A 24,104-nucleotide genomic window follows, 5' to 3' on the forward strand; every position below is an offset into this window, starting at 1 on the left:
TCTTTCTGAGGTGCTACCACTGACTAATCTGGTAAACCTCTGGACAATTCTTTCTAAAATGATCAGCTTGCCTATATGGTAGCATGTTCCTCCAATGAACCAACACTTACTAGAATATTTCTTTCCATAGTGTTTGCATTCCGGAATAAGATGAAATCTCGAACCTCGAGTACCTGCAGTAGTTGTCTAAGTCTGCTTTGTCTTTCCTCCAGAATATCCCCTTTTAATTGAAGATCCTGACGCTGCACAATTTTCTATGAAAATATTTTACTACGTTTAAATGATGGCAGTAAAAGAACTTCTAGGCCTTTTACTGGTCTAAGCCTTTGTCTCCACACTTTCCTCAAGATCTACTTTTTCCATAGCCTTTGGTTAATTCATAGTTTCTTGAAAAGTAGTAAAATTGTGAGAAATTAATATCTTTTTATATTTGGCATCCACCCCAGCAATGAACCTGTCAACTCTGGATTTTTTGGTTTTGAGGAACTCTGCAGCAAATCGACTTAGTCTATTGAACTCACATTCTTATTCGTAGACTAACCAACTAAACTACTTCAAGTTCTGGAATAATTGTCTCATTTCATCAATGAACACGTCCTATATATATTTTTCTTTGAATTCCTTTAGAAAGAATTCCCACGTAATCTGCTCTGAAGGAACTTGTGTAGTGATTATATTCCACCACACACTAGCTTGCTTCATCAAAATAGATATGACTCCCTTTAACTTTCTTTAATCATCACAAGGAAACCTGATTAGCATAAATTTTATATCATTCAATTAGTAATCAAGTAATCAGCAACAACTGGATTTGCATCAGTATCACCTAGAAATTCTGGAGCTTTTATTTTCCTCAATTCCTTTGAAATTGATACTGGTGCTCGATGATTTATGATAGCATCCAATGCCTGGCAAAATAAACTTAGATCTTGTACAAGCATATTCTACTGATCTTGAGCATGTGTCTCTACATTCTGCTGAGTAAAAGATGGATTTTGATTTATCTCATTACTCTCTCTCTGTACAGGAGTATTCTGCTCAGTTGTTTGATGAGAATCCTGATGGTCTAACATCTGTTAAAGTCACAATCATCTAACTTTAGTAAGGAGTAACATTACTAAATAATATGAATCAAAGTATATATATACAAATATCAGTAATTATGACATCTTAGTAGCATATATATGATCCCAACTCACTACACACAAGACTCATGTCTATAATCTACTACACATGTAGCTATGATAGCAATTAATGTAATAACATTACCCGTATTTAATTCCCAAATATGAGCCAGAATGTCACAAACTATGTAACCCCCTCAGACCAATGCGGGTGACCCGATCTGGGGTGTCACATTAGGGCCACCGGAGCGACCCACCGTAAAAATATCAGAAAATTTAAACTTTTTTGTTAAAACGCTTAAAATCATAAAATAATATATAAATACAAAAGTGAAATTTATCAATATTCAGAAATAAAATAGATATCTAACTAGGATATAAAAGTAAAATACAATGTACATGCCCCCTAATCATATGTACCGTGCTGCGCAAGCAACGCCAGTGGAACTCCCTTGCTAATGTCGAAAGCTATACTGGTTTGATTCTTTCAACCTAAAATAGAGAGTCAATGAATGAGCTTTGAGAAGCTCAATAATACAATACTACCAATTGATGCTACAGGACATGCAGATAATAAATAAGATATGTTTTCTTATAGGTTCAGACATATATAGACTTTTAGGCTGAGCTAAGGTCCCACTGATATCTTAGGTAGTAACAGACAGTAAGCTTTCAGTTTAGAGGGAGATATTTTGGATGACTGTGTTCAGGAAATCTGAATAGATTATCTAGTGTGTTTTAACAAAACTAGTGAAAATGTACAAATCATTTTTAAAACATTAGCAGTTTAAAATATATCTTTAAAACCATAGTAAAACCCTCCAACTGAACGCCATATTCAGTTCCCCAGAACTACATAACCTAAGGGAGCACCTTGGGGCATGAGAGCCTACCCAAGAAAGATTCTCAGGGCATCAGAGCCTACACAAGGGTCACCTTTGGTCCATAAGGAATTACCAGTCAGAGCTGAAACTATTCAAGGAATTACCAGCAATGACTGAACCTGCCAGAGATAGGAATTACCAATCGGTGTTGAACATATACAAGTAATTACTAGAAGCGACTAAGACTACCAGAGTCTTCATACCAGATCCCAAAGTACCTAGTATAAAAATAATTTTAGTCAGTAAATAGAGATACCAGAAATTAGAGCAGTGATCAGAGATCACAACAGGATAAGAGAAAATATATGTGTGGTTAGGGAACATATTAGAGGTTCCAGACATTATTTGGATGTACATGTTAATTTTATCGGGCAGTGAAAACATGGATCTTTAGTATACCGATAGAATGTAAGAAGTTAGAATCACTATTGAAAGAGTTAATTAGCTAACAGAATCATCAGTTATTCAGAATGTGATTGATCAGAATCATATTGTATTTGAACATTTTTCAGAGGCACTAAGTAATCATAAGGGTATTCAAAATCCTTTACACCTGAGTTACTTGTGTTTTCATATATGGCCGAAATGATTCTATTATTCAAAAAAACCAGAGGCATTTTGGGCATTAGGTTCTTAGAGAATTCATAGTGATTTGAGCCGATATGGGAGAAACAAAGATTTAGGGCATTTACGATTTGGGTCGATCTATCGAAACATCGAGTTAACTCAAACTGTACAAGTATCATCAATGATATATGTCAACTAGTCAAACCGTTTCACTTCGAAAGTATTTGCACTTTAACACTGACAACTTTTGTCGAACTGATCATCAGTGTTTCTAAACTTATCTAAATTATTCAGTTAATTTAGGGTCATCAGGGTACTTAATTCAATTAGTATTCAAGTTATTTCGGTCGCTTAGGAGTTTCTTGAGTAATTCGATCGTTTCTGTAAATTCAATTACATATAGTACTTCCATTCCGTTTAACTTGGTCATATAATATACAAGGTTGATTTGTTCATATTAGAGCTGCGGGTGTTTAATTATTTCAAGGCTTGGATGTGCTTCGACTCATATTATACTTCAGGGGCATTTCAAATAAATCAGGAGTTTAATCGGTGATTCCAAGATTCTAATGGATCATGATATAATTTCTTAGGTTGCCTCTATTATCATGGTCATCCATATTCCTTTTTACACTCAGGTATTATCGCCATTTCAATCAATTATGTCTGTGGCATTACTTCAGATAACTTAGGCTTGAAAGTATTCTAGTTACTTTAGTGTTCAGAGTACTTTACTCATTTGATCACCGTAGGTTATTTTTACTATCAAGGGATATATGGGTCCTTTTTCAATACAAGGGCATTTTTGTAATTTTACCACATAGTGCTATTATTGGGAATTTCTTATCCAAATATTTCTACCATCTGATCTTTAACGAGATTAATTAGAATTTACGTGTTCTGAGATTGATTGATTTACGGACCTATTCATTGAACTAAGATCTGTTTCTGATCAGTCTACCAATTTCTTTTTCGAGCCGTTTAAGTCTTATACAGTGTTCTGTCATTAATCCAATTTTTTCTGAGTCCAAAGATAGTTAACTATCCTAATGGACCAATTATTTCCATTTATGCATTTACCATTGATCAGTGAGTCCAAAAAGCATACAAAAGGTAGTAAAGTATTACCTCGATTTCCATGCCATACCGATCGATCCTTTAAACTCCATTCAATCACTCTCGAACTTGAATTCAACGTCCAATAATTCCTCGGATACAAAGAAACCAATTTTATGTCAGAAACTGGACTTAATTTAAAAACCATATTGAATATGAAGGTAAATCTCTGAAAAACGGCTTACCATGTATAAATTAGGAAAAATGGACTTCGGATTTGGACTCAGGACGTCGAAAAACATAAAATAGGACATTTTCGAAAAAGTTAACTATTTGGTCAAAGTCAACGGGTTAAAGTTAACAGGTTGACTCGAACGAGTTGACTCAACTGGTCGACTCAGACTGAGTTGACTTGGATGGGTTGACTCGGACTGAATTGACTCGATGACTAGACCGGAACAGCGGGTCAGGTCGGATCGGACAGGCAGGTCGGGTCGGGTCGACCCGGTTCCGAAAATTTCTCCATGCTGAGACAAGTGGCGATGACAGAGGTTTGTTGGTGGTCTGATTACTCCAAAATCATCCTTACATCCAAAACAACCAATTTAATTCCAAATCAAGCTAAAATCACGATTAAAAACAACCATAAAAGTGATCGACGACTTACCCATTGCAACCGGACGGAATAGCGACAGTGAGGTGACCAGATGGGTTAGGTTCTTATCAGAAACACCTGAGGAACTCGAAGGGAAGGGAGGTGAATGGCAACGCCGACTAGGCCAGTCATAATTTGACGAAAACAATGGTAAAATTTTTGGATTTTCATCGCGTGAAAAATCATCGATTCACGACATATGAGGCGTTTCATGGCGCGACGATGGTTTGGCTTTGGTCGGGGCAGTACGTAGTTCGAACAGGGGTGGAAGTGCATCCAACAGCGGCTGAACGGTGACGAATTTAAGTGATGAAGGCCGACGGGTGTTGAATTATGGGCTAGGAAATTAGGGATTAAGAATTGGGGATTTTTAGGGTTTTACTGATATGGGGTTTATTTTTTATTGGGTAATAAAAATACTGAAATTCGGGTTCCAGTCCCTAAATTTTCTGAATTTTTCTAAAATACCTTAGATACATGCATCACAAGGCTCACATCAATGGAAGAAGTAATAACTTCCAAATGATCCACTCGTCCAAGCCTTGGAAAAGCGTATCAGAACAGCAATATATTTGTGATAACTTTTTGAATGGTATCCTGATCTTATTTGGTTAACATGTCTTCTAAATATACAACCGTCTATTTCTTATTTTCCAATGGTTTTTTAATCGCATCAATTCGATATTGGGAACTCAAGATACGTTCATTTTAGTGAAGAGAGTGCATGCAGAAATTCCTATACGAGATTAATACGTGATTTTGTAAATATTACGAATTTTCAATATTTATATTGATTATTTTATTAGAATTTAATATAGGATGATGCATTATATTTTAGGATTATATTTATTATTTTATTAGGAATTAAGGTTGAGTTAAAATATTATTTTTAGTTATTATTATTTTATTAGGAATTAGAGTTAAGACATGTTTAGTTTGTTACTATTTTATTCATTAGTTATTTAGGACCTTTAGAACTCAACCCCTATATAAATGAGGCTTCATTCAACTTTGTAAATCAGATTTCTTTGATTAATAATACAACGAGAATTTATTTTTGCAACTGTTGATTGCCTTGTGCCTTCGAAGCTTCTTCTCCTGGAGTTCTTTCAAGTTCTTGTGAGGGAGATTAATCTTCACACTCCAATTTGCCTTTTCATCATGACTAGGAGGGTTGGTTAGAGCTATATTATTGTCTTTGCCTTTTCATTGCGACTAGGAGGGCTCGATAGGACATTATACATTGATTTTCCACATATCCATCCACACCATCAATCATCTTTACCGTTCACCTTCATAAGAGAGATCTTTTGATTTCTTGATTATCATACTTTATTTTTAAGTTCTTTATCTTTTGTTTATCTTGTTCTAATCTTGTTTCTTACCTTGTTTCCAACACTTAAACGAAACTCTAAAAGACCTTAGTTGATGTCACCATATTCCCCTATTCATCCCCCTTTTTTCTTTATCGAGTCTAGAGCTTTCTAGGCTTGATTCTTCAACAAGAGCAACGTTCATTAACCTGCCACCGTTTCCCTATCAATTGGTATCAGATTTGGGCCGATTCTTGGAAAGAAGCAAGAAATCTTGCTTGTTCTTGCACACAAAATCGTCAAGGTACCCCAATGGAGCTAGTTCAAAAAAGATTCATCGTTTCAAGTTCTTTTTATCTAATTTTAATTTAGATTCAAATCCTTCTTGTTAGTTTGCTATTTAAAAAAACCAAAAAATAAACAAAAACTATAAATGAATGAATTTAGGGTTTATTTTATCCATATATCATAGTCATCCTAAGGGTAATCTCCACTACAAATTTTAACCCAATCAGAGTTCATTAGAGCCTTCAAATACATCATTCAAGTTTCATCGGCAGATTCGGTCTAGAATCTTGTTGAATTTCTTGAAAATTCTACATGAGGAATTTTGTGGTGAAAATTTCCATATTGCAACTCCATATATTGAAGATCATTCACAAAAAAAAGAATTTTGGAGATCAATAACACCTTCGAAGAAAGCGATCACAAAAAAATAGATTGTTAGAGGACTCACCGTTCAACAGAGTCTACTGGATACTACTGAAGGTATTTGGTTATGAAATTTTACATGTGGTTTCTAGACGCATCGAAAGACATTCAAGAATTTCTTCAAAATATTTGGACACCGGTAACCCCCTCAAAAACATTGCTCAAGTTGACCCAGCGTTTTCTAGGTTTTAGGTTTGGTTTCTTTTTCTTTAACTCTTAGTGCTTTAGGTTCTTTTGTTTTCCTTTTTATTGTTCTTTTTCATTATCTAACACATTATCTTTCTTGCGTTAGTAGGACTAAAGAGTTTGCATACTTCTTCCTTCTTTGTATTCTCATTCTCTTAGAGTTTAACCCTTGTATGGCCTCTTAGAGCTTTTAAGTTTTTCTTATAGCCTTTGCTAGTAATCAAACTCCGATACGAAATGTGGAAGACTACTTGGTAAAGTAAAGAGTACAAGATCGGCTTACTTGTCTCTCGCTGTGTTACTTTCTTGGAGTGACTTGTGAGGTTTCTTGCTTTGTTGAATTTTCTTTCTTTTATTTTTATTTTACTTTAAAATTTTCTTTTGAGTGTTATGATTTCAGGATGGGCGACAATAACAACAGGACACTTACGGCTATCTTAGCTACACTTGCACGACTCACGACTCAAATTAAAAGATTTGATGAACTTAACAATATCATGAGAGAACAACAAGAACCTCAATTAGATCTACCAAACCAGAATCCAAGACCAAACAATGTTGAACCTTTGGGACCCAGAAGAGCACAACCACGTTTCCAAGCACCCAAACTCTTTGCAAAACCAAAGTTCACGGTCCCAAATTTCAAAGGAGACAATGATCCGAACAAGTACACATATTAGGAAGGAAAAGTTGATCTCATGTTCGTATACCATGACTGCCCCCAAGCTGAACAAGTTCCCCTCATCACCATGAAATTCGAAGAATATGCCCATACTTGGTGGATGCAAACAAGGAAAAAGATTGAGAACTTCCAAATTCAAGCAATCAATTCTTGGATCGACCTTAAACAAACCATAAAGAATCGATTCATATCGATACATTATACACGAGAAGTTAAACTATGACTACACTGACTACGAAAAGGTAGAAGTTCAGTTGAAGACTGCTACAAGGAGATGCAATCCTTACTTAATAGGGCTAACATAATTGAAAAAGAATAGGCCAACGTGTCAAGATTCGTCGTCAGCTTGAACTCAAACATCACTGATCTTCTTGACCTCCATCAGTATGAAAACCTTGAAGATACACTAAAGAAGGCAATAACAATCGAAGAACAAATCCAAAGGAAATTCCGATTCAGAGAACATTACCAAGGTAATCCTTCAAATCATTCCTCATCTTGTACTCCATCTTCTCAGAAAAATCGAGAGATAACAAATCGGATAAGTAGAAACAATGACCAGCTAAGAATGACACACTTTCAGCCCCTAAAGATCAAATGAGAATTTGTGAGGAGGTAGGGAAAGTAAAAAAAGAAAAATCTCATAAAGAGGCAAAAGCAAAAGAGGTTACTAGTTACAAAAGCCAAAAGAATAATGACCCATGGGAGGTGAGTGAACCTACTTGTGAGAAGAAAAGAGTGACTCAAAATCTATGTGTGAGCAAAAAAGAATTGAGAGAGAATCTTCTTTACAAACAAACTTGCATCCTTGTTCTCTTTAAGGAATCAATTGTTTCGATTTCTAACATTAACAAGGATTTTCCTAGTGTGTTTTCATCTCTTTTACAGGATTTTCGAGAAGTGCTAGGTGATCCACCTGACGGATTACCACTGGAAAGAGGAAAACAAAACCAAACCAATTTAATTTAAGGTTTCATCATACATCGTCAAACATACAATCTCAAAGAAACCAAAGAGTTAGATTTGTTACAAAAAAGTTACATCCATGAAAGCCTTAGTAGTGACGCCAACTTAAAGACGAAACATGATTTGAAAAACTTCACAGGTTTTATAGTTTGTGCACAGGGCATCCATGTAAATGATGAAAAACTAAAAGCAACATGAGACTGGCCCATACCATCTTCCATCACCAAGAGTTGTCGAATGGTGTTAGGTGACCATCCTGACGGGTTACCACCTGAAAGCCCTAATCAATATGTTATATCAATGAAGATTCATGATTTACGAAAGTCCAAAGGTAAGTATTTTATTACTTATTTTAATGATATTATAAAACACTTCTATTTTTTACAAGGTAAGACTCTTGAAATTGTCATCCATAATAAACACAACTCCTTTAAGTGCATAAAAGACCGAGGTAAGCAAAACACAATAGATGATGCACTACCACGAAGGTTTTACAATCCACAAATCTCCTCCCGAGAATTATTAATTCATGAACCACACTTAGGATACTTAAGGGATTACTTTCACAAACCAGTTAACATGGTTTTTCAACACTCATTCTCGCCACACACGAGTCAAATCATCGAGAGAATATCTGAAGCAATCATAAAGAAAGCCAATAGTAGCCGATGCCATGTTGAATTTCAACCTAAACATCATATTATAAGACTTATATGCAAAAGAGGATTTCAAGACTACAAGAAATCAGTCCCTACAAAGAAGAAACCTTGACTAAAATGCATAATGACACATAACATTGATCTTGGTAAATGTTTCAAAAGTTTTCCTTTCAACACATCTAATTCTCTTTCTCTATGATTTTCATATTAGAGGACGAATCCTTTTGAGGAGTAGGGGAATGATACATGCACCAGATTCCATAATACATGCTTCTTTGGACTAATGTTTCTACTCGAACCTATCCAGTAAGCAAATGTGAATGAATCATTAAACGATTCTAATATTGCTCCCTTTAATGCTATAGATTCGAGGTTGAATCTTTTTGAAGTAAGGGAGGATGATACATGCATCACAAGGCTCACATGAAAGGAAGAAGTAATAACTCTTCCAAATGATCCACTTGTCCAAGCCTTGGAAAAGAATACCAGAACATGAACAGACTTCCGATGACTTTTTGAATGAGATCCTAATCTTATTTGGTTAACATATCTTATGAATATACAAATGTATGTCTTTATCCTTTCAACGGTTCTTGAATCACATCAATCCGATATCGGGAACTCAAGATACATTCATTTTAGTGAAGATAGCGCATGTAGAAATTCCTATACGAGATTAATACGTGATTTTGTAAATATTACGAATTTTCAATATTTATATTGATTATTTGTAATATAATTTAATATAGGATGATGCATTATATTTTAGGATTATATTTATTATTTTATTAGGAATAAGTTTGGGTTAAAACATTATTTTTAGTTATTATTATTTTATTAGGAATTAGAGTTAAGACATGTTTAGTTTGTTATTATTTTATTCATTAGTTATTTAGACCTTTAGAACTCAGCCCCTATATAAAGGAGGCTTCATTCAACTTTGTAAATATGATTTCTTTGATTAATTATACAACGAGAGATTGTTTTTGCAAGTGATGATTGCCTTGTGCCTTCGAAGCTTCTTCTCCTGGAGTTCTTTCAAGTTCTTGTGAGAGAGATTAATCTTCACACTCCAATTTGTCTTTTCATCGCGGCTAGGAGGGTTGGTTAGAGCCATATTTTCGTATTTTCCTTTTCGTTGCGACTAGGAGGGCTCAATAGGATATTATCCATCGATTTTCCACATATCATCCACACCATCAATCGTCTTTATCGTTCACCTTCATAAGGGAGATCTTTTGATTTCTTGGTTATCTACTTTATTTTCAATTTCTTTATCTTTTGTTTATCTTGTTCTAATCTTGTTTATTACCTTGTTTCCAACACTTAAATGAAACTTTAAAATACCTAGTCGATGACATCACCTTTCCCTATTCATCCCCCTTTATTTTTCATCGAGTCTAGAGCTTTTTAGGTTTGATTCTTCAATAAGATCAACATTAATTAACCCATCACCGCTTCCCTATCAACCTTTAAGTTTTAAAACCTATAAATTTACCCTTAAATTCGGATGTTACGCTTTTCTCCTCCTTAAAGAAATTTTGTCCTCAAAATTAACTCAAATCACAGAAATTCAAAAATGAAGTTTTCATCAATTCTTCCATATCTTATAGTAGTTTTTATAGAAATACAGGTCCTCTACTTATCCTTAACCAGCTGAGTATACATTCTCGTCAGAACTTACCCTCATTCCAATAAAAGAATCGAAACGGAATTATCCTTGTGGAATCAATTCAACCTTGGTTACGAGGTTAGGTTCATAGAGCAGTAACATCTCCCAATTTCATTTTTAGAGTCGGGTCAGAGATAAGTAACTCTCACATTAGGGCCACCGGAGTGACCCACCATAAAAATATCAGAAAAATTAAACTTTTTGTTAAAACGCTTAAAATCATAGAAGAATTTATAAATACAAAAGTAAAATTTATCAATATTTAGAAATAAAACAGATATCTGACTCGATATAAAAGCAAAATATAAGTCATATGCCCCTAATTACATGCACCGTACTCCGCAAGCAACACCGGTGGAACTCTTTTACTGATGTTGAAAGCTACACTGGTTTGATTCTTTCAACATGAAATATGGAGTCAAGGAATGAGCTTTGGGAAGCTCAGTAACACAATACTACCAATTGATGCTACATGACATGCAGATAACAAATAAGCATTTGTTTCCTTATTTGTTCAACATCTACAGACTTTTAGGTTGAGCTGAGGTCCCACTGATATCTTAGGTAGTAACAGACAGTAAGCTTTCAGTTCATAGGGAAATATTTCGGATGACTACGTTCAGGAGATCGGAATAGGTACTCTAGTGTGTTCCCACAAAACTAGTGAAAATATACAAATCATTTTTAAAACATCAACAGTTTAAAACGTATCTTTAAAACCATAGTAAAACCCTCCAAACGAATGACATATGCAATTCCCCATAACTACATAACGTAAGAGAGTACCTTGGGGCCTGAGAGCCTACCCAAAAAATATTATCGGGGCCTCAGAGCCTACCCAATGGTCATCTTAGGTCCATAAGGAATTGTCAGTCGGTGCTGAACTTATTCAAGGAATTACCAATAGCAACTGAACCTGCCAAAGATAGGAATTACCAATCGGTAATGAACCCATAAAAGGAATTACCAGCATCGACTGAACCTGTCAGAGTCTTCATACCAGATCCAGAGTACCCAGTATAAAAATAATTTCAGTCAGTAAACAGAGATACCAGAAATCAGAGCAGTGATCAAAGATCAGAACAGAATAAGAGAAAATATATGTGTGGTTAGGGAACACACTAGAGGTTCCAGACACTATTCAGAGGTACATGATAATCTTATCGGGTAGAGGAAACACGGATCTTCAGTATACGAATAGAATGTTGGAAGTTAGAATCATTATCGGAAGAGTTCATTAGTTGACGGAATCATCAGTTATTCAGAATGTGATTTATCAGGATCATATAGTATTTAAACATTTTTCGGAGGCACTATGTAATCATAAGGATATTCAGAATCCTTTACACCTGAGTTACTTGTGTTTTCATATATGGCCGGAGTGATTCTATTATTCAGGAAAATCAAAGGTATTTTGTGCATTAGGTTCTTGGATAATTCAAAGTGTTTTGAGCTGAAAAGGGAGAAACGAATATTTAGCGCATTTACGATTTGGGTCGATTTATCGAAACATCGAGTTAACTCGAACTGTAGAAGTCTCATCAATGATATCTGTCAACTGGTCAAATCGTTGCACTTCCAGAGTATTTTCACTTTAATACTGATAACTTTTGTCGAACTGATCATTAGTGTTTCCAGACTTATCCAAATTATTAACTTAATTATGGGTCATCGGGGTACTTAATTCAATTAGTATTCAAGTTATTTCGGTCACTTAGGAGTTTCCTGAGTAATTCGGTCATTTCTGTAAATTCGATTACATACAGTATTTCCATTTCATTTAACTTGGCATATAATATACGAGGTTGATTTGTTTATTTCAGAGCTGCGAGTGTTTAATTATTCTAGGGTTTGGACGTGCTTCGACTCATATTATACTTCAGGGGCATTCTAGATAAATCATAAGTTTAATCGGTGATTCCAAGATTCCAATGGATCGTGATATAATTTCTTAGGTCGTCTATACTATCATGGTTATCCATATTCGTTTTTACACTTTAAGGGTATTATCGACATATCAATCAATTATATCAGTGGCATTACTTCGGATAACTTAGGCTTGAAAGCATTCTAGTTACTTTAGTGTTCAAAGTACTTTACTCATTTGATTACCGTAGGTTATTTTTACCATCAGGGGATATATGCGTCATTTTTCAGTATAAGGGCATTTTTCTAATTTTACAACATAGTACTATTATTGGTAATTTCTTATCCAAATAGTTCTACCATCTAATCTTTAACGGGATTAATCAGAATTTGCGTATTTTGAGATTGATTGATTTATGGACCTATTCATTGAACTAAGATCTGTTTCTGATCAGTCTACCAATTTCTTTTTTGAGCTGTTAGAGTCTTATACAGTGTTCTGTCCTTAATCCAATTTCCATCTGAGTCCAAAGATAGTTAACTATCCTAATGGACCAATTATTTTCATTCATGCATTTATCATTTATCAGTGAGTCCCTAAAAGCATACAAAAGATAATAAAGTATCACCTCGATTTTTGCACTATATCGAACGATCCTTTAAACTTCATTCAATCACTCTAGAACTTGAATTCAACGTCTAATAATTCTACGAATACAAATCAACCAAATTAACGTCAGAAACTGTACTTAATTTAAAAACCATATTGAATCCAAATGTGAATCTCTGAAAAACGGCTTACTGGGTGCTAATTTGGCAAAAAAAAGACTTCAGATTCGGAATCAGGACGTCGAAAAACATAAAATATGACCTTTGTAAAAAAGTTAACTTTTTGGTTAAAGTTCACGGGTCAAAGTCAACATATCAAAGGCAACAAATCAAAGTCAACGGGTTGACTCAGACGGGTTGACTCGGACGGGTTAACTCGGACGGGTTGACTCGGACGAGTTGACTTGGACGAGTTGACTTGGACGGGTTGACTCAGACTGAGTTTACTCAGACTAAGTTGACTCATACAGGTTGACTCAGACTGAGTTGACTCGGTGAGTGGACTGAACCAGACGGGTCAGGTCGAGTCGGATCAAACAGACGGGTCAGGTCAGATCGAACAGGTGGGTCGGGTCAACCTGGTTCTGGAAATTTCTCTAGGCCAAGACAAGCCCCACGCGCACCCCTAGCACGTGGCGGCGTGTGTGGCGGCGACGGAGGTCCTGTTGGTGGTCTGATTACTCCAAAATCATCCTTACATCTAAAACAACCAATTTAATTCCAAATCAAGCCAAAATCACGATTGAAAACAACCATAAAAATGACTGACAACTTACCCACGGTGACCGAACATAACAGCGATGGTGAGGGGACTAGATAGGTCGGGTTCTTATCGAAAACACATGAGGAACTCAATGGGAAGGGCGGTGAATGGCAACGCCAACTAGGTCGGTTGGAATTTGATGAAGACAACAGGGAAATTTTGGGATTTTCATCATGTAAAAAATCATCGATTCACGACGATATGAGGTGTTTCACGGCACGACGATGCTCGGGCTTTGATCGGGGTACTACGGTGATTCAAACGAGGGTGCCAATGCATCAAACAGTGGCCGAACGGTGAAGAATTTAAGCGATGAAGGCTGACGGGGGTTGAGTTATGGGCTATGGATTTAGGGATTAAAAATTAGGGATTTTTAAGGTTTTACCGATCGAGGTATTATTTTTCATTGGGTAAGAAAAATGGTAAAATTTGAGTTCCAATCCCTAAATTTTCTACAACTTTCTAAAACTACCTTTAACTTTCAAATACCTATAAATTGACCCTTAAATTCAGGTATGACAAACTAATTTGTTTAGCATTTAAATTTTAACCATTTATTAATTTATCAAAGAACATCAATTTCTAATTTATTAACCAAACTAATTTTAATTTTAGGCAACAACTTAGCAGTTCACTACTATAACATATAACAAATAAAACTACAATATTCTATTTAATCTACATTCATCTTAATACTCGTTTAATTTAAATTTTACTGAATCGTTAACATATAGTCCATTTTTTTGTAACTATCATAATCTATGTAATATTCATTAAAACTACTATCAGGTAAACTATTACAAACCTGTTTTAAGCATAGTTTACACCAAAATACTATTAACACATATATACATGTCAATTAGAAAATAAAAAATACATCAGAAATATGTCATTACTGATACTGGAGATATACTCCTCGATAGGTATGATGTCGAATACTCCTTACTCTGATTTTTTCTTTTTACCTACGCATGAGAATCATCATACGCTAAGTATACACTTAGTGGGACAATCATAGTAATAGTCAATGCAATACAACATATAAATATGAATAAATAATAATACTCAATGCATTATGATCACTTTACATGTATTACAGTCATCTTACGATATATTAACATGATATAAACCACATATAAAATTTCTTACCAATATACTTGTCGTTTATTCCAAAAGCTCAAAAGCTTATTCACATGTTTATCATTTATTAACCAATAAACCATAACCCAAATATAAGCCTATAAGAACCCTGGGTACACAAGTCAAATATACATCGAAGTGCTAATAGACATATGGTTATGCCCACCCACTATATGCATTATGTGTCCTATATAGTGCTAAATCAAATATGCAGCCTAATGTTGGACTTTATGACATACCAACTATATCATTGTCCCTCAATGGCCTACTTGGGCATATAGTCTATATTTATTTCATTCATGGCATTGCATATCAACATAATTCAACATTTGGCAGTTCATACCGGAAATAACGTTCATGATATAACATCATATATAAACTAGTGATCATTTCATTTTATATTAACTTTTGACATATTTAGAACATGTTAAATAAATGATTAATGGCATAAATATCATGATAAATAAACAAGGTATACTCATCATAAGTGTTTCTAATGATGTATAAAACATCCATGTATTATGTTATGTATGCATTGCACTCGCCTTAACACTTTTTATATAAGTCAAAATATAAGCCTCGCCAAGCTTTAAGCTAGATCTTTATATAAGTCAAGATATTATGTTATGTATGCATTGCACTCGCCTTAACTTACTTGAATTCACCTTTAAAACCATAGTTTCACCTTAAGTCTTTATTTCTCTTTTAGGCTTTAAGGATTAACAATAGAAATTTCACATTTCAAGTATAAATTCAAATAGTTTAATCATCAAATTATTCCTTGAAAGATAATAAATATCATAAATAAGTCAATTGAATTTTTTTCACAATTTTTTCCTTAAGAAACCTATACAGTCGAATATAATCGATCACCATCCAAGGTTATTTAAAGCTCCAAACAAAACATTTAAACATGTATTGTAATTTTCTACGACAACCTTCATCAAATTCAAGCTTTGAATATAATTCTTAAACTTTTCCTAAAGTGTCATTTTGGTCACTATTAGGATCCAACCATTCTTCCTCGTTTTCAATCTTGAATAAACATGCTAATGTATAAAACATAATATTCTCATCATATCTAACATAAAAAATCAATTCAAAACATCAACCCCTTAACTTTTCATCTTTTCCAAATTGATCTCTAAAGGAAAACTAATGGATTGTTCATGACTTGAAGCATGAAATCAACATAACAACACTTATATCATCATTTTCAAGCCTTGAAACCTCAAATTCCATCATCACCTTCATCCACCCTTTCATAAATTTAGGGTTATAAGCATGAACAACATGAACAAATGGTATCAAATGAAAGAGAACTCAATGGAGAACAAAATTGAATTTCATGTCTTAATCTTAAATCCAACTCAAAATGCGTGAAAATCAAAAATCAAATCTTACCTATTATTTTGTTGTAAATCACGTCTGCAGCAAACAATTTAAAGAACTTTCTTGAATTGTTTTTTAGTCATTTTTGGATTTTTATAACCTAAATGAATTTAAAATTTATTTTAGTCCAAAATGATTATTATGACCTTAAAATACAATGATCCTAATCATGCCACATATCAAATTTATCATCCAAGAGCTAAAATTAAACCATAAAGTTAGTAGTCTACAACTTTACCCTTGTAAAGTTCAAAATTACAATCTTGTCCTTTTTAATCCAATGGTTAAGATTTAACATGGAAATCAATTAAATCCAATGGTCCACATTAAATCTTATAATTTTAAAGTATGGAAAAGATATTTTTCCCCTTGCTTTATCATCAAGAAAAATTTCCTGAATTTTCGATTCAATCCGTTTATCCGAATTTTTCTTGAACTTTAGCATTTTATAGCTTTTGACACAAACTCCGTACTAAAAATCCAAGTGTCACCAAAACATCATTCTTAAGGATATTTATTCATTTTCGGGACAAAATATATACTTTTGAAAATTACCATTTTAGTCCTTAAATTTTCTCGAGTTTATACTTTAGTCACCAAACTTTCAAATATTCATTTTGCTCACTAACCATATTTTTTGGGGTATTAAATTGGTAATGTTGTCTAGATTCACTTTTTATCTAAAAGTCAGGTTTTAAATCAAAATCATTATCAACCGAATAAAATTTAAAGGTAAAAGTGCATTTAGAGCGATGATTTTAAACCAACTACAAAAGATGGATTTTCTGGCAGTTCAAATTTCTGTTTAAAAGAAAAGTTATAATTTTACTCTTACTGTGTTGCATGGACTCCACTCATTTACCCAGAAAAAGAATTTTAAAATTTAATTGTTTGTATAAATTATGTATTAATTATATACTAATTATTTTTTCATTTTATATTTTTTTATTATAATTATATTTATATTTATATTTTTCTATAATCTATTTTGATATGTTTATATATTAAAATTAATTTACACATTAAATGTAATGCCAAAATGGCCCATAGTAAATTATTAGTGATTAATTTCACATTTAAGAAATTAATGAATTTACCTTAAAACAATTTAAAAAAATAAGAATTTAATGGATAAAGTACACAAATAGTTTCTCAACTATAAAATATTTTTTATTAAGTCCTCTGGCTATTAAAAGTTACAAAATGATCCTCCAACTATAGAGAGTTACTTTGTTGAGTCCCTCAACTATTAAAAGTTTCAAAATGATCACTCGACTATTCATTAAGTTCCAGACTCATCCTTTTCTATTGAAAATTAGCAGTCGTCTAAGTTGGACGTTAAAAAATTATTTTGTTAAGATGATGATCTCAAACGACTATCATATCTCAGTCAGCATGTTAAAGTCCAACTCAGGAGACCGTTAATTTTTTTTAACGAAAAATGACTATTTTGGACTATAATGAATAATCAAGTGACCATTTTGTAACTTTTAAAACCCGATGGAATTAAGAAAGCAACTCCCTATAATCGAGTGATCATTTTATAACTTTTAATAGTCAGTAACTCAATAAAATAATACTCAATAATCAGGGATCATTTTTGTACTTTATTCTAAGTTTTAATAAACTTGAGACCATACATAATAAATAAATAGTGATTAATTTCACATTAAAAAAATTAATAAATTCGCCTTAAAAATATATCAATAATTTAATAAGTAATGATCTTTGCTCGTACATAAGAACAGCGGAGGCCAAGGGAGAGAGCATCGACTTTCGTGGGAGAAGAAAGAATGAGACCAAACATAGTGTTATTTGGAGATTCAATTACACAAGAATCCTTTAGCTCGGGAGGCTGGGGTGCTTCTCTTGCTAACACCTACTCTCGCAAGGTTCTTCCTTTTTTTCTTCTAAATAAAATATCACCCATTTTCACTCCTTTTAACTCTTTTTCTCATACATATATTTTGATTTACACAGGCCGATGTTTTAGTTCGTGGGTATGGTGGATACAACACCAGATGGGCTCTATTTTTGTTGCATCATATCTTCCCTCTTGTAAACCTCTGCAATCCTTTTTAATTTCTTTGGAGCTACAGCTGTGAATTTGCAGAGTTGTTGATCTGTTAAAGTTTAGGGTTTTAGAATGTTAGGATTTTAGATCGTGCTTTTGAAATTTGTTTGATGTTCTTAGAATGGGGGATAGATCTCCACATTTGTATTATGACCCTCGTATTCAGTTTTACTGGTGGACAAACTAAGATTTAGTCATTTTGTTTATAGATCAAGGACAGATTGGACGTTATATGCAACTCATTGCTGTTGTGTATTTAGGGATCAAGTTTTTCATTTTATAACATTTTTTATAATCTCTGAAGTCGGAGGAAATATGTATATGTATGTATGTAAATCTATCCATATATGATCTACTTTTGACATTTACATTTCTACGGTACCGTCATTGTTAGGTGATCTCTAATTTCATCAATGATAGTCACTAACATTTAAATATCTTCTTTTGCTTGCTTTGTTTATTCCAGGAAATTCAACTGTTGTATTTGTTTGTTCCGGCTTTCCCCCTCATTTTTGCACCATATATTACACGCTAGTCTCAGATTTATCTTTCTTCTCTCAGGACTCGAGTAAACCTCCTATTGCTACCACAATTTTCTTCGGGGCTAATGATGCAGCTCTCCTAGGGAGAACCGGAGAAAGGCAGCATGTCCCCATAGAAGAGTACAAGGACAACCTCAGAAAAATGGTTGCCCATTTGAAGGTTAAGTTTTCATCTCTTCACTATTATTTTTAAGCAATCATTTTAGGAGGGCATTTCACAATTGACGCTGTATCCCTTTCAGCTTTAATTATAGCATATGTTTCTGTAACTGACATCCCTATTCTAGAATCCATTCTGCATTTTCTAATGAGCTTTCGTACATTCTGAGAATACAATGGAAAATATATCCTACTAAGAGGAAGCTACAAGTTAATCTGCACATATGATGATGATCTATAGCAATGTCGGCATGAGCCTAGACAGTTCTAGGTGCTGCTTGCCCAAAGATTTTAGCAAGTGCAGTCCTTAGGAGTTAGTCCCGAGTTATCTTCATACTTCACCTGATAGGAAAATGCATTTGAACCTACATACTTGTTCTGTTGACCTACTTTTCACGAATCGTCATTGTCTCTCCACAGGAATGTTCACCCACCATGCTTATGGTTCTTATAACTCCACCCCCTATTGATGAGGAAGGGCGTATGGAATATGCACGGTACAGGACATTGTTTTCCTTCATCCATCATTACACATAACTACCGGACCTTATCATCTTTTTTGAGATTATTAAGGATCTACACATAATTAAAGTGTTGCTACCATCACATGGGTTTGGTTGTCATGAACTTTATCTTGCACGTATAATACACTCACAAGGGGCAGGCTGCAGAGTGCATTTCTTGTACTAGATTATTGAACATTACTTTGGTTGCCATGAACTTCAAATATTTTTTTTTTAATTTTGTTCAACAGAGCAACTTATGGTGAGAAAGCAATGAAATTGCCAGAACGAACAAATGAAAATGCCGGAGTGTATGCTAAAGGGTGTGTTGAAGTAGCTGGAGAACTGGGTATCCGATCCATCAATATTTGGTCCAAGATGCAGGAAACAGATGGTTGGCAGAGAAAATATCTAAGGTTTGTTGTATTCTAAATTAGCACATTTAGAAGCTTGATACTCGATATCTAAAAAGTAAGATCCTTAGTCAAAGAAAAGTTCTGTACACACATTTGCAACATTTATATCCTCCGCACGGTATCCGATTCTCTCACGATGGCTCATTGACATCTAAGTAGTTTCCTTCTAAGGTTTAATGGTGGGCAAAAACCAACTAAATCGTTGGGGTATTAGGCACAGCAAACTGTTGTTACTAATGAATCGGTTGTTGGTATGTATTTCAGAGATGGATTGCATCTGACAGCAGAAGGCAATGCGGTTGTGTCTGAAGAAGTTGTGACGGTTTTCAAGGAAGCATGGCTTGACCCTGCAGAAATGCCTTACGATTTTCCTCACCACTCCGACATCGATGGCAACAACCCAGAAAAGGCTTTTCAGCATAAATGCTTGTAGCTTCCTTTGGTTCTTCCCCGCCCCTCACTCTAATATGGGATAACATTTTCACTTCTGATGCTTCATTTCAATGTGTTCATGAAAAATTCACAAGCATTAATGTTGCATTTACATGTGTGTTACAATTTACATTTAATACTTTTATTCTGAAGGTTACAAAGAAAGTATTAAAAGTTCATTAATTGTTTTAGTATTTAATTCTAGTTTCCCAACACTTTGCGTTACTGATTTACATGAATTTTCATATCAATTTGCTAATTTCTAAAATGCCCTTTTAGTGAAAATTTGCCACCAGCCAGCCAATGAGCAACTGCCACTTGGCCTATAGGTTACATGGTATAAGCAAGGGCAGTATAATATAATTAGGCATGATGTTACGTGAATGTTAACCATGGGATTAAGCCTTAATGGACGGCCTAGATCAAGCAATATAGTAAATGTCCTCCCTTATTTCTCACCTTATTAAGGAACTCAAAGCTGACAAGACACGGCCAAAACGTAATATTTTTGTCCTGGATTGTGGTTTTGTGAACGATGGAGTTTGATCCAAAGCATGGGGTAAGCATGTCTACTCAAAGCCAGCCGCCGATGTTGTTGTCTGACAACTGTCTAAAACCCTTTGAAACCACGATCCCATCTTCTTCCTCAAAGGATTATTACCTGCAAGACTTTCACCACCTCGATCATGATCATCAAATTCACGTCAATGGGTCGTCTTCGAACCCTGTTTATGTTTATGATTCTTTCGATGCATTCCCTTACAGCTGCTCCAGGAACAGTTTAGATTTTTACGAGTGCAAGCCGTTTGCTGCTGTAGCGGATCACGGTAGCGTCGGACATGGACAGGTCATGGACAACTTCGGGAGCGTGGGAATGTTGAACCTTTGTCATCAAGGGAACATGTCCAACGATATTATTATGGGATCCGACGTCGGGAATTACATGGCGGCACCCTTTGATTTTGTGGTGGCGGATGAAATGTCGTGTGTGACTGCAGAAAATGGTTACTGCGACAAGAATAGGACATTGGCCAATCCAACCTCTAGGAGGACTACAAATTGGAAAGGTCGTAAGAAGTCTAATGGAGTCAAGGGACAGTGGACAATGGAAGAAGACAGGTAAATTATGGACCTTTTTTTTTTCCTTTTTGTTGGGGATTAAATGTTGTCCATGGATCGAATCCGAAACAAACTAATTCAATTGTCTTCTTACCGATATCTGCACGCATGAACAGGCTGCTGATTCAGTTAGTTGATCAGTATGGAGTGAGAAAATGGTCTCATATTGCTCAGATGTTGCCTGGAAGAATAGGGAAGCAATGCCGAGAGAGATGGCACAATCATCTAAGACCAGACATCAAGGTTAAGTCACACTAAATAATATTATTACCTTGTGCATGCATGTTCACATATTGATATACGCACAACATGTATATGTGTATATGAGATGGTTAAATATTGCAGAAGGACACATGGAGTGAGGAGGAGGATAAGGTGTTAATAGAATCCCATACAGAAATAGGGAACAAATGGGCAGAAATTGCAAAGAGGCTCCCTGGAAGAACAGAAAACTCCATCAAGAATCATTGGAATGCAACCAGAAGAAGGCAATTTTCAAAGAGGAAATGTCGTTCCAAGTACCCTAGAGGCTCCATCCTGCAGGAATACATCAAGAGCTTAAACTTAGAGTCAAGCAGCAGCACAAGATCCCAAGAAAAATCTTCGAATGCTACCGAGGTACCAGCAGCAGATAAGAGCTCGACCAAGCCGTTAGATTTTTGCCCTAGCACAGACCGTGTGGTTCCAGAATATGTATTTAATGAGTTTTCTTTTGATGAGAAACTGCTTCAAGAGAGCTGCAGCATTGACTCTCTTCTTGATCAAATACCCGCTGCTCCTATGGCAGGTGACAAAAGATTTGAGATGGATATGGGGACAGTGAATAAGGAGCTAGACTTGGTGGAGATGATCTCAGCCCACCCTAACATCTAAATAACACCTCAAAACCAGTGTGAGACAAACTATCCGGAGGAGGTTTAGGGTTTTTCTAGATGGAGAAGAAATATCTTAGAGATAAGAGGGTGGCACTGGTATCACTACAGTAGAAAGGGATTAAATAATAAATAATAATGGTTTATATATATACACACATAAAAATAAAGGGACTTGAATTCGTCGGAATTAATGTTGCATGAATGTGACAAAGCATATGAACGGAATCCACTAGTGTTGGATTCTTATGGAAGGATATAATTCTAAGCTTTGAAAAAGATTTTTCCTTCATTTATATATTATTAAAACTTAATTACTCAACTTTTAATGGAAGAAATAAAGCATGGTGCAATAAATGCAATTTTGACTGATACCCGTCTGTAGAAGCTTGAAGCAACCATGTTCCAAATATATTAGTTTAATGGGTGGAATCATTTTGTTATAATGATAACTAACGAATTGGACATCTATTTATAACAGAATCAATCACTCGCCGTCAACCGTTGTTAGGAAAAATAACAAAATATTGATGTGACATTTTATAATCACGTTGATCCCACTTTGACTCCAAAAAAGTATTTTTAATAAACCCCATCTGCTTCTCTACTTTTCTTTCTCTTCTATGTCTTTCATCATCTTCCAAATAATCATATCATGTGCTGTCTTTTGTTGTGTAATTGGGTTTAAATTGCACTGATTATGGATAACATTGAAAATGTGTTGTTTATGAAAGAAAATGATACTGGAGTTGAATTTAAAAAATATAGAGGTTATGCATTTTTCCTGTTTTGAAGATCATTGGTGAAATTGGATTTTGAATGTTAGAAAAGGGAGCATAAAGTGAAGTAGTTAGTAATTCACTGTTTACTTGTATATTCTCTTGATTTGAGGGACATTAACAAATGAGCGAAGTTTCAGGGTGATTAAGAGGGGTTTTTAAGTTGTTCCACACTTTTTGAGGTAAACATCCCTCCTCTCGCTTTGGAAATAGGGACATCGGATGAGTAAATATTAACTCCTTTTACCAATAGGAGTCTGTTCAAGTATTAAGCAGCGTTTAAACAAGTCTCGAGTTCGAGTTATTGTGCATGCAGAAAACCCATGTTGAGAGGCTCAATCACCAAAATTAGGTGTGCTGGGTTGGTCCAGAGAAGTGAAGGCGAAGCTTTGGAACCGGGAGAGCAACCAAAATATTAACTCCTTTCTTAAGATGGGTGGAAAGATTTCGCTCAAGACCACGATTTGCATGTAGGGGATTTCTTGGTGCTCGGATATGGAGGAAACATGGTGCTCGACGTTCTGGTATTTGATACCAGTGCATGTCAAAGAGAATACCCAGTTTTTGCTACCAAAATCAAAGACCAAACCAGAAGTTCAACCAAAGATAAATGGGCGAGCACTCGGGTGAGCCATGGAAGCCCTCATTTAGTGGCAACTTTGAGGCACTATTGCATGCATGAAAAGGTTCAGATTGGTTAGCATGTATGTTACAAACAACATGCCTATAAAATCAATTCTTGGTTTCAGGCTTTTCATGTTTCAAGTTTTACAACTGCATAATATTCCGAGAAAATTTACGAGATTCAATGGTTTTATAGGTAAATCTTGTGAGACAGTTGTTGATGAACAACGGAGATCACGGATGGCAAGTCTAGGACACAAGGAGAGTGATAGTCAAGTCTATATTGGATGTGGTTGGAGAAACATCTGCATTGGAAATAACCTTAAAGGAATGCATGGT

The 24,104-nt window shown here is 34.8% G+C and overlaps 2 protein-coding genes across 2 annotated transcripts; both read left to right on the forward strand.

Moving 5' to 3' along the window:
• Positions 1-1,076: 1,076 nt before the first annotated feature.
• On the forward strand, positions 1,077-20,582 carry LOC120201423 (GDSL esterase/lipase At5g62930). Its single transcript, XM_039202031.1, has 9 exons — positions 1,077-1,081; positions 6,820-6,832; positions 12,000-12,004; positions 18,009-18,137; positions 18,226-18,303; positions 18,881-19,021; positions 19,441-19,517; positions 19,775-19,939; positions 20,204-20,582. The coding sequence occupies exons 4-9, from the start codon at positions 18,039-18,041 to the stop codon at positions 20,370-20,372; spliced, it is 729 nt and encodes a 242-aa protein (XP_039057962.1). The 5' UTR covers positions 1,077-1,081; positions 6,820-6,832; positions 12,000-12,004; positions 18,009-18,038; the 3' UTR covers positions 20,373-20,582.
• Positions 20,583-20,906: 324 nt separating this feature from the next.
• Positions 20,907-22,456, forward strand: LOC120201407 (transcription factor MYB98-like). Its single transcript, XM_039202022.1, has 3 exons — positions 20,907-21,490; positions 21,607-21,733; positions 21,836-22,456. Exons 1-3 carry the CDS (start codon positions 20,907-20,909, stop codon positions 22,361-22,363), a joined length of 1,239 nt encoding a protein of 412 aa, XP_039057953.1. The 3' UTR covers positions 22,364-22,456.
• Positions 22,457-24,104: the final 1,648 nt, after the last annotated feature.

This window comes from Hibiscus syriacus, unplaced genomic scaffold (genome assembly GCF_006381635.1).
Source record: "Hibiscus syriacus cultivar Baekdansim isolate YM2019G1 unplaced genomic scaffold, ASM638163v2 tig00007204_pilon, whole genome shotgun sequence".
Lineage (NCBI taxonomy): Eukaryota > Viridiplantae > Streptophyta > Magnoliopsida > Malvales > Malvaceae > Hibiscus > Hibiscus syriacus.

Bases quoted from the DNA above. Each gene is read 5' to 3' on its own strand.
- LOC120201423 (XM_039202031.1), top strand. From the start codon at position 18,039: ATGAGACCAAACATAGTGTTATTTGGAGATTCAATTACACAAGAATCC. The intron at 19,518-19,774 runs GTACAGGACATT...TTTGTTCAACAG, and splicing joins GGGCGTATGGAATATGCACG to AGCAACTTATGGTGAGAAAG. The intron at 19,940-20,203 runs GTTTGTTGTATT...TATGTATTTCAG, and splicing joins TGGCAGAGAAAATATCTAAG to AGATGGATTGCATCTGACAG.
- LOC120201407 (XM_039202022.1), top strand. From the start codon at position 20,907: ATGGAGTTTGATCCAAAGCATGGGGTAAGCATGTCTACTCAAAGCCAG. The intron at 21,491-21,606 runs GTAAATTATGGA...ACGCATGAACAG, and splicing joins TGGACAATGGAAGAAGACAG to GCTGCTGATTCAGTTAGTTG. The intron at 21,734-21,835 runs GTTAAGTCACAC...TAAATATTGCAG, and splicing joins ATCTAAGACCAGACATCAAG to AAGGACACATGGAGTGAGGA.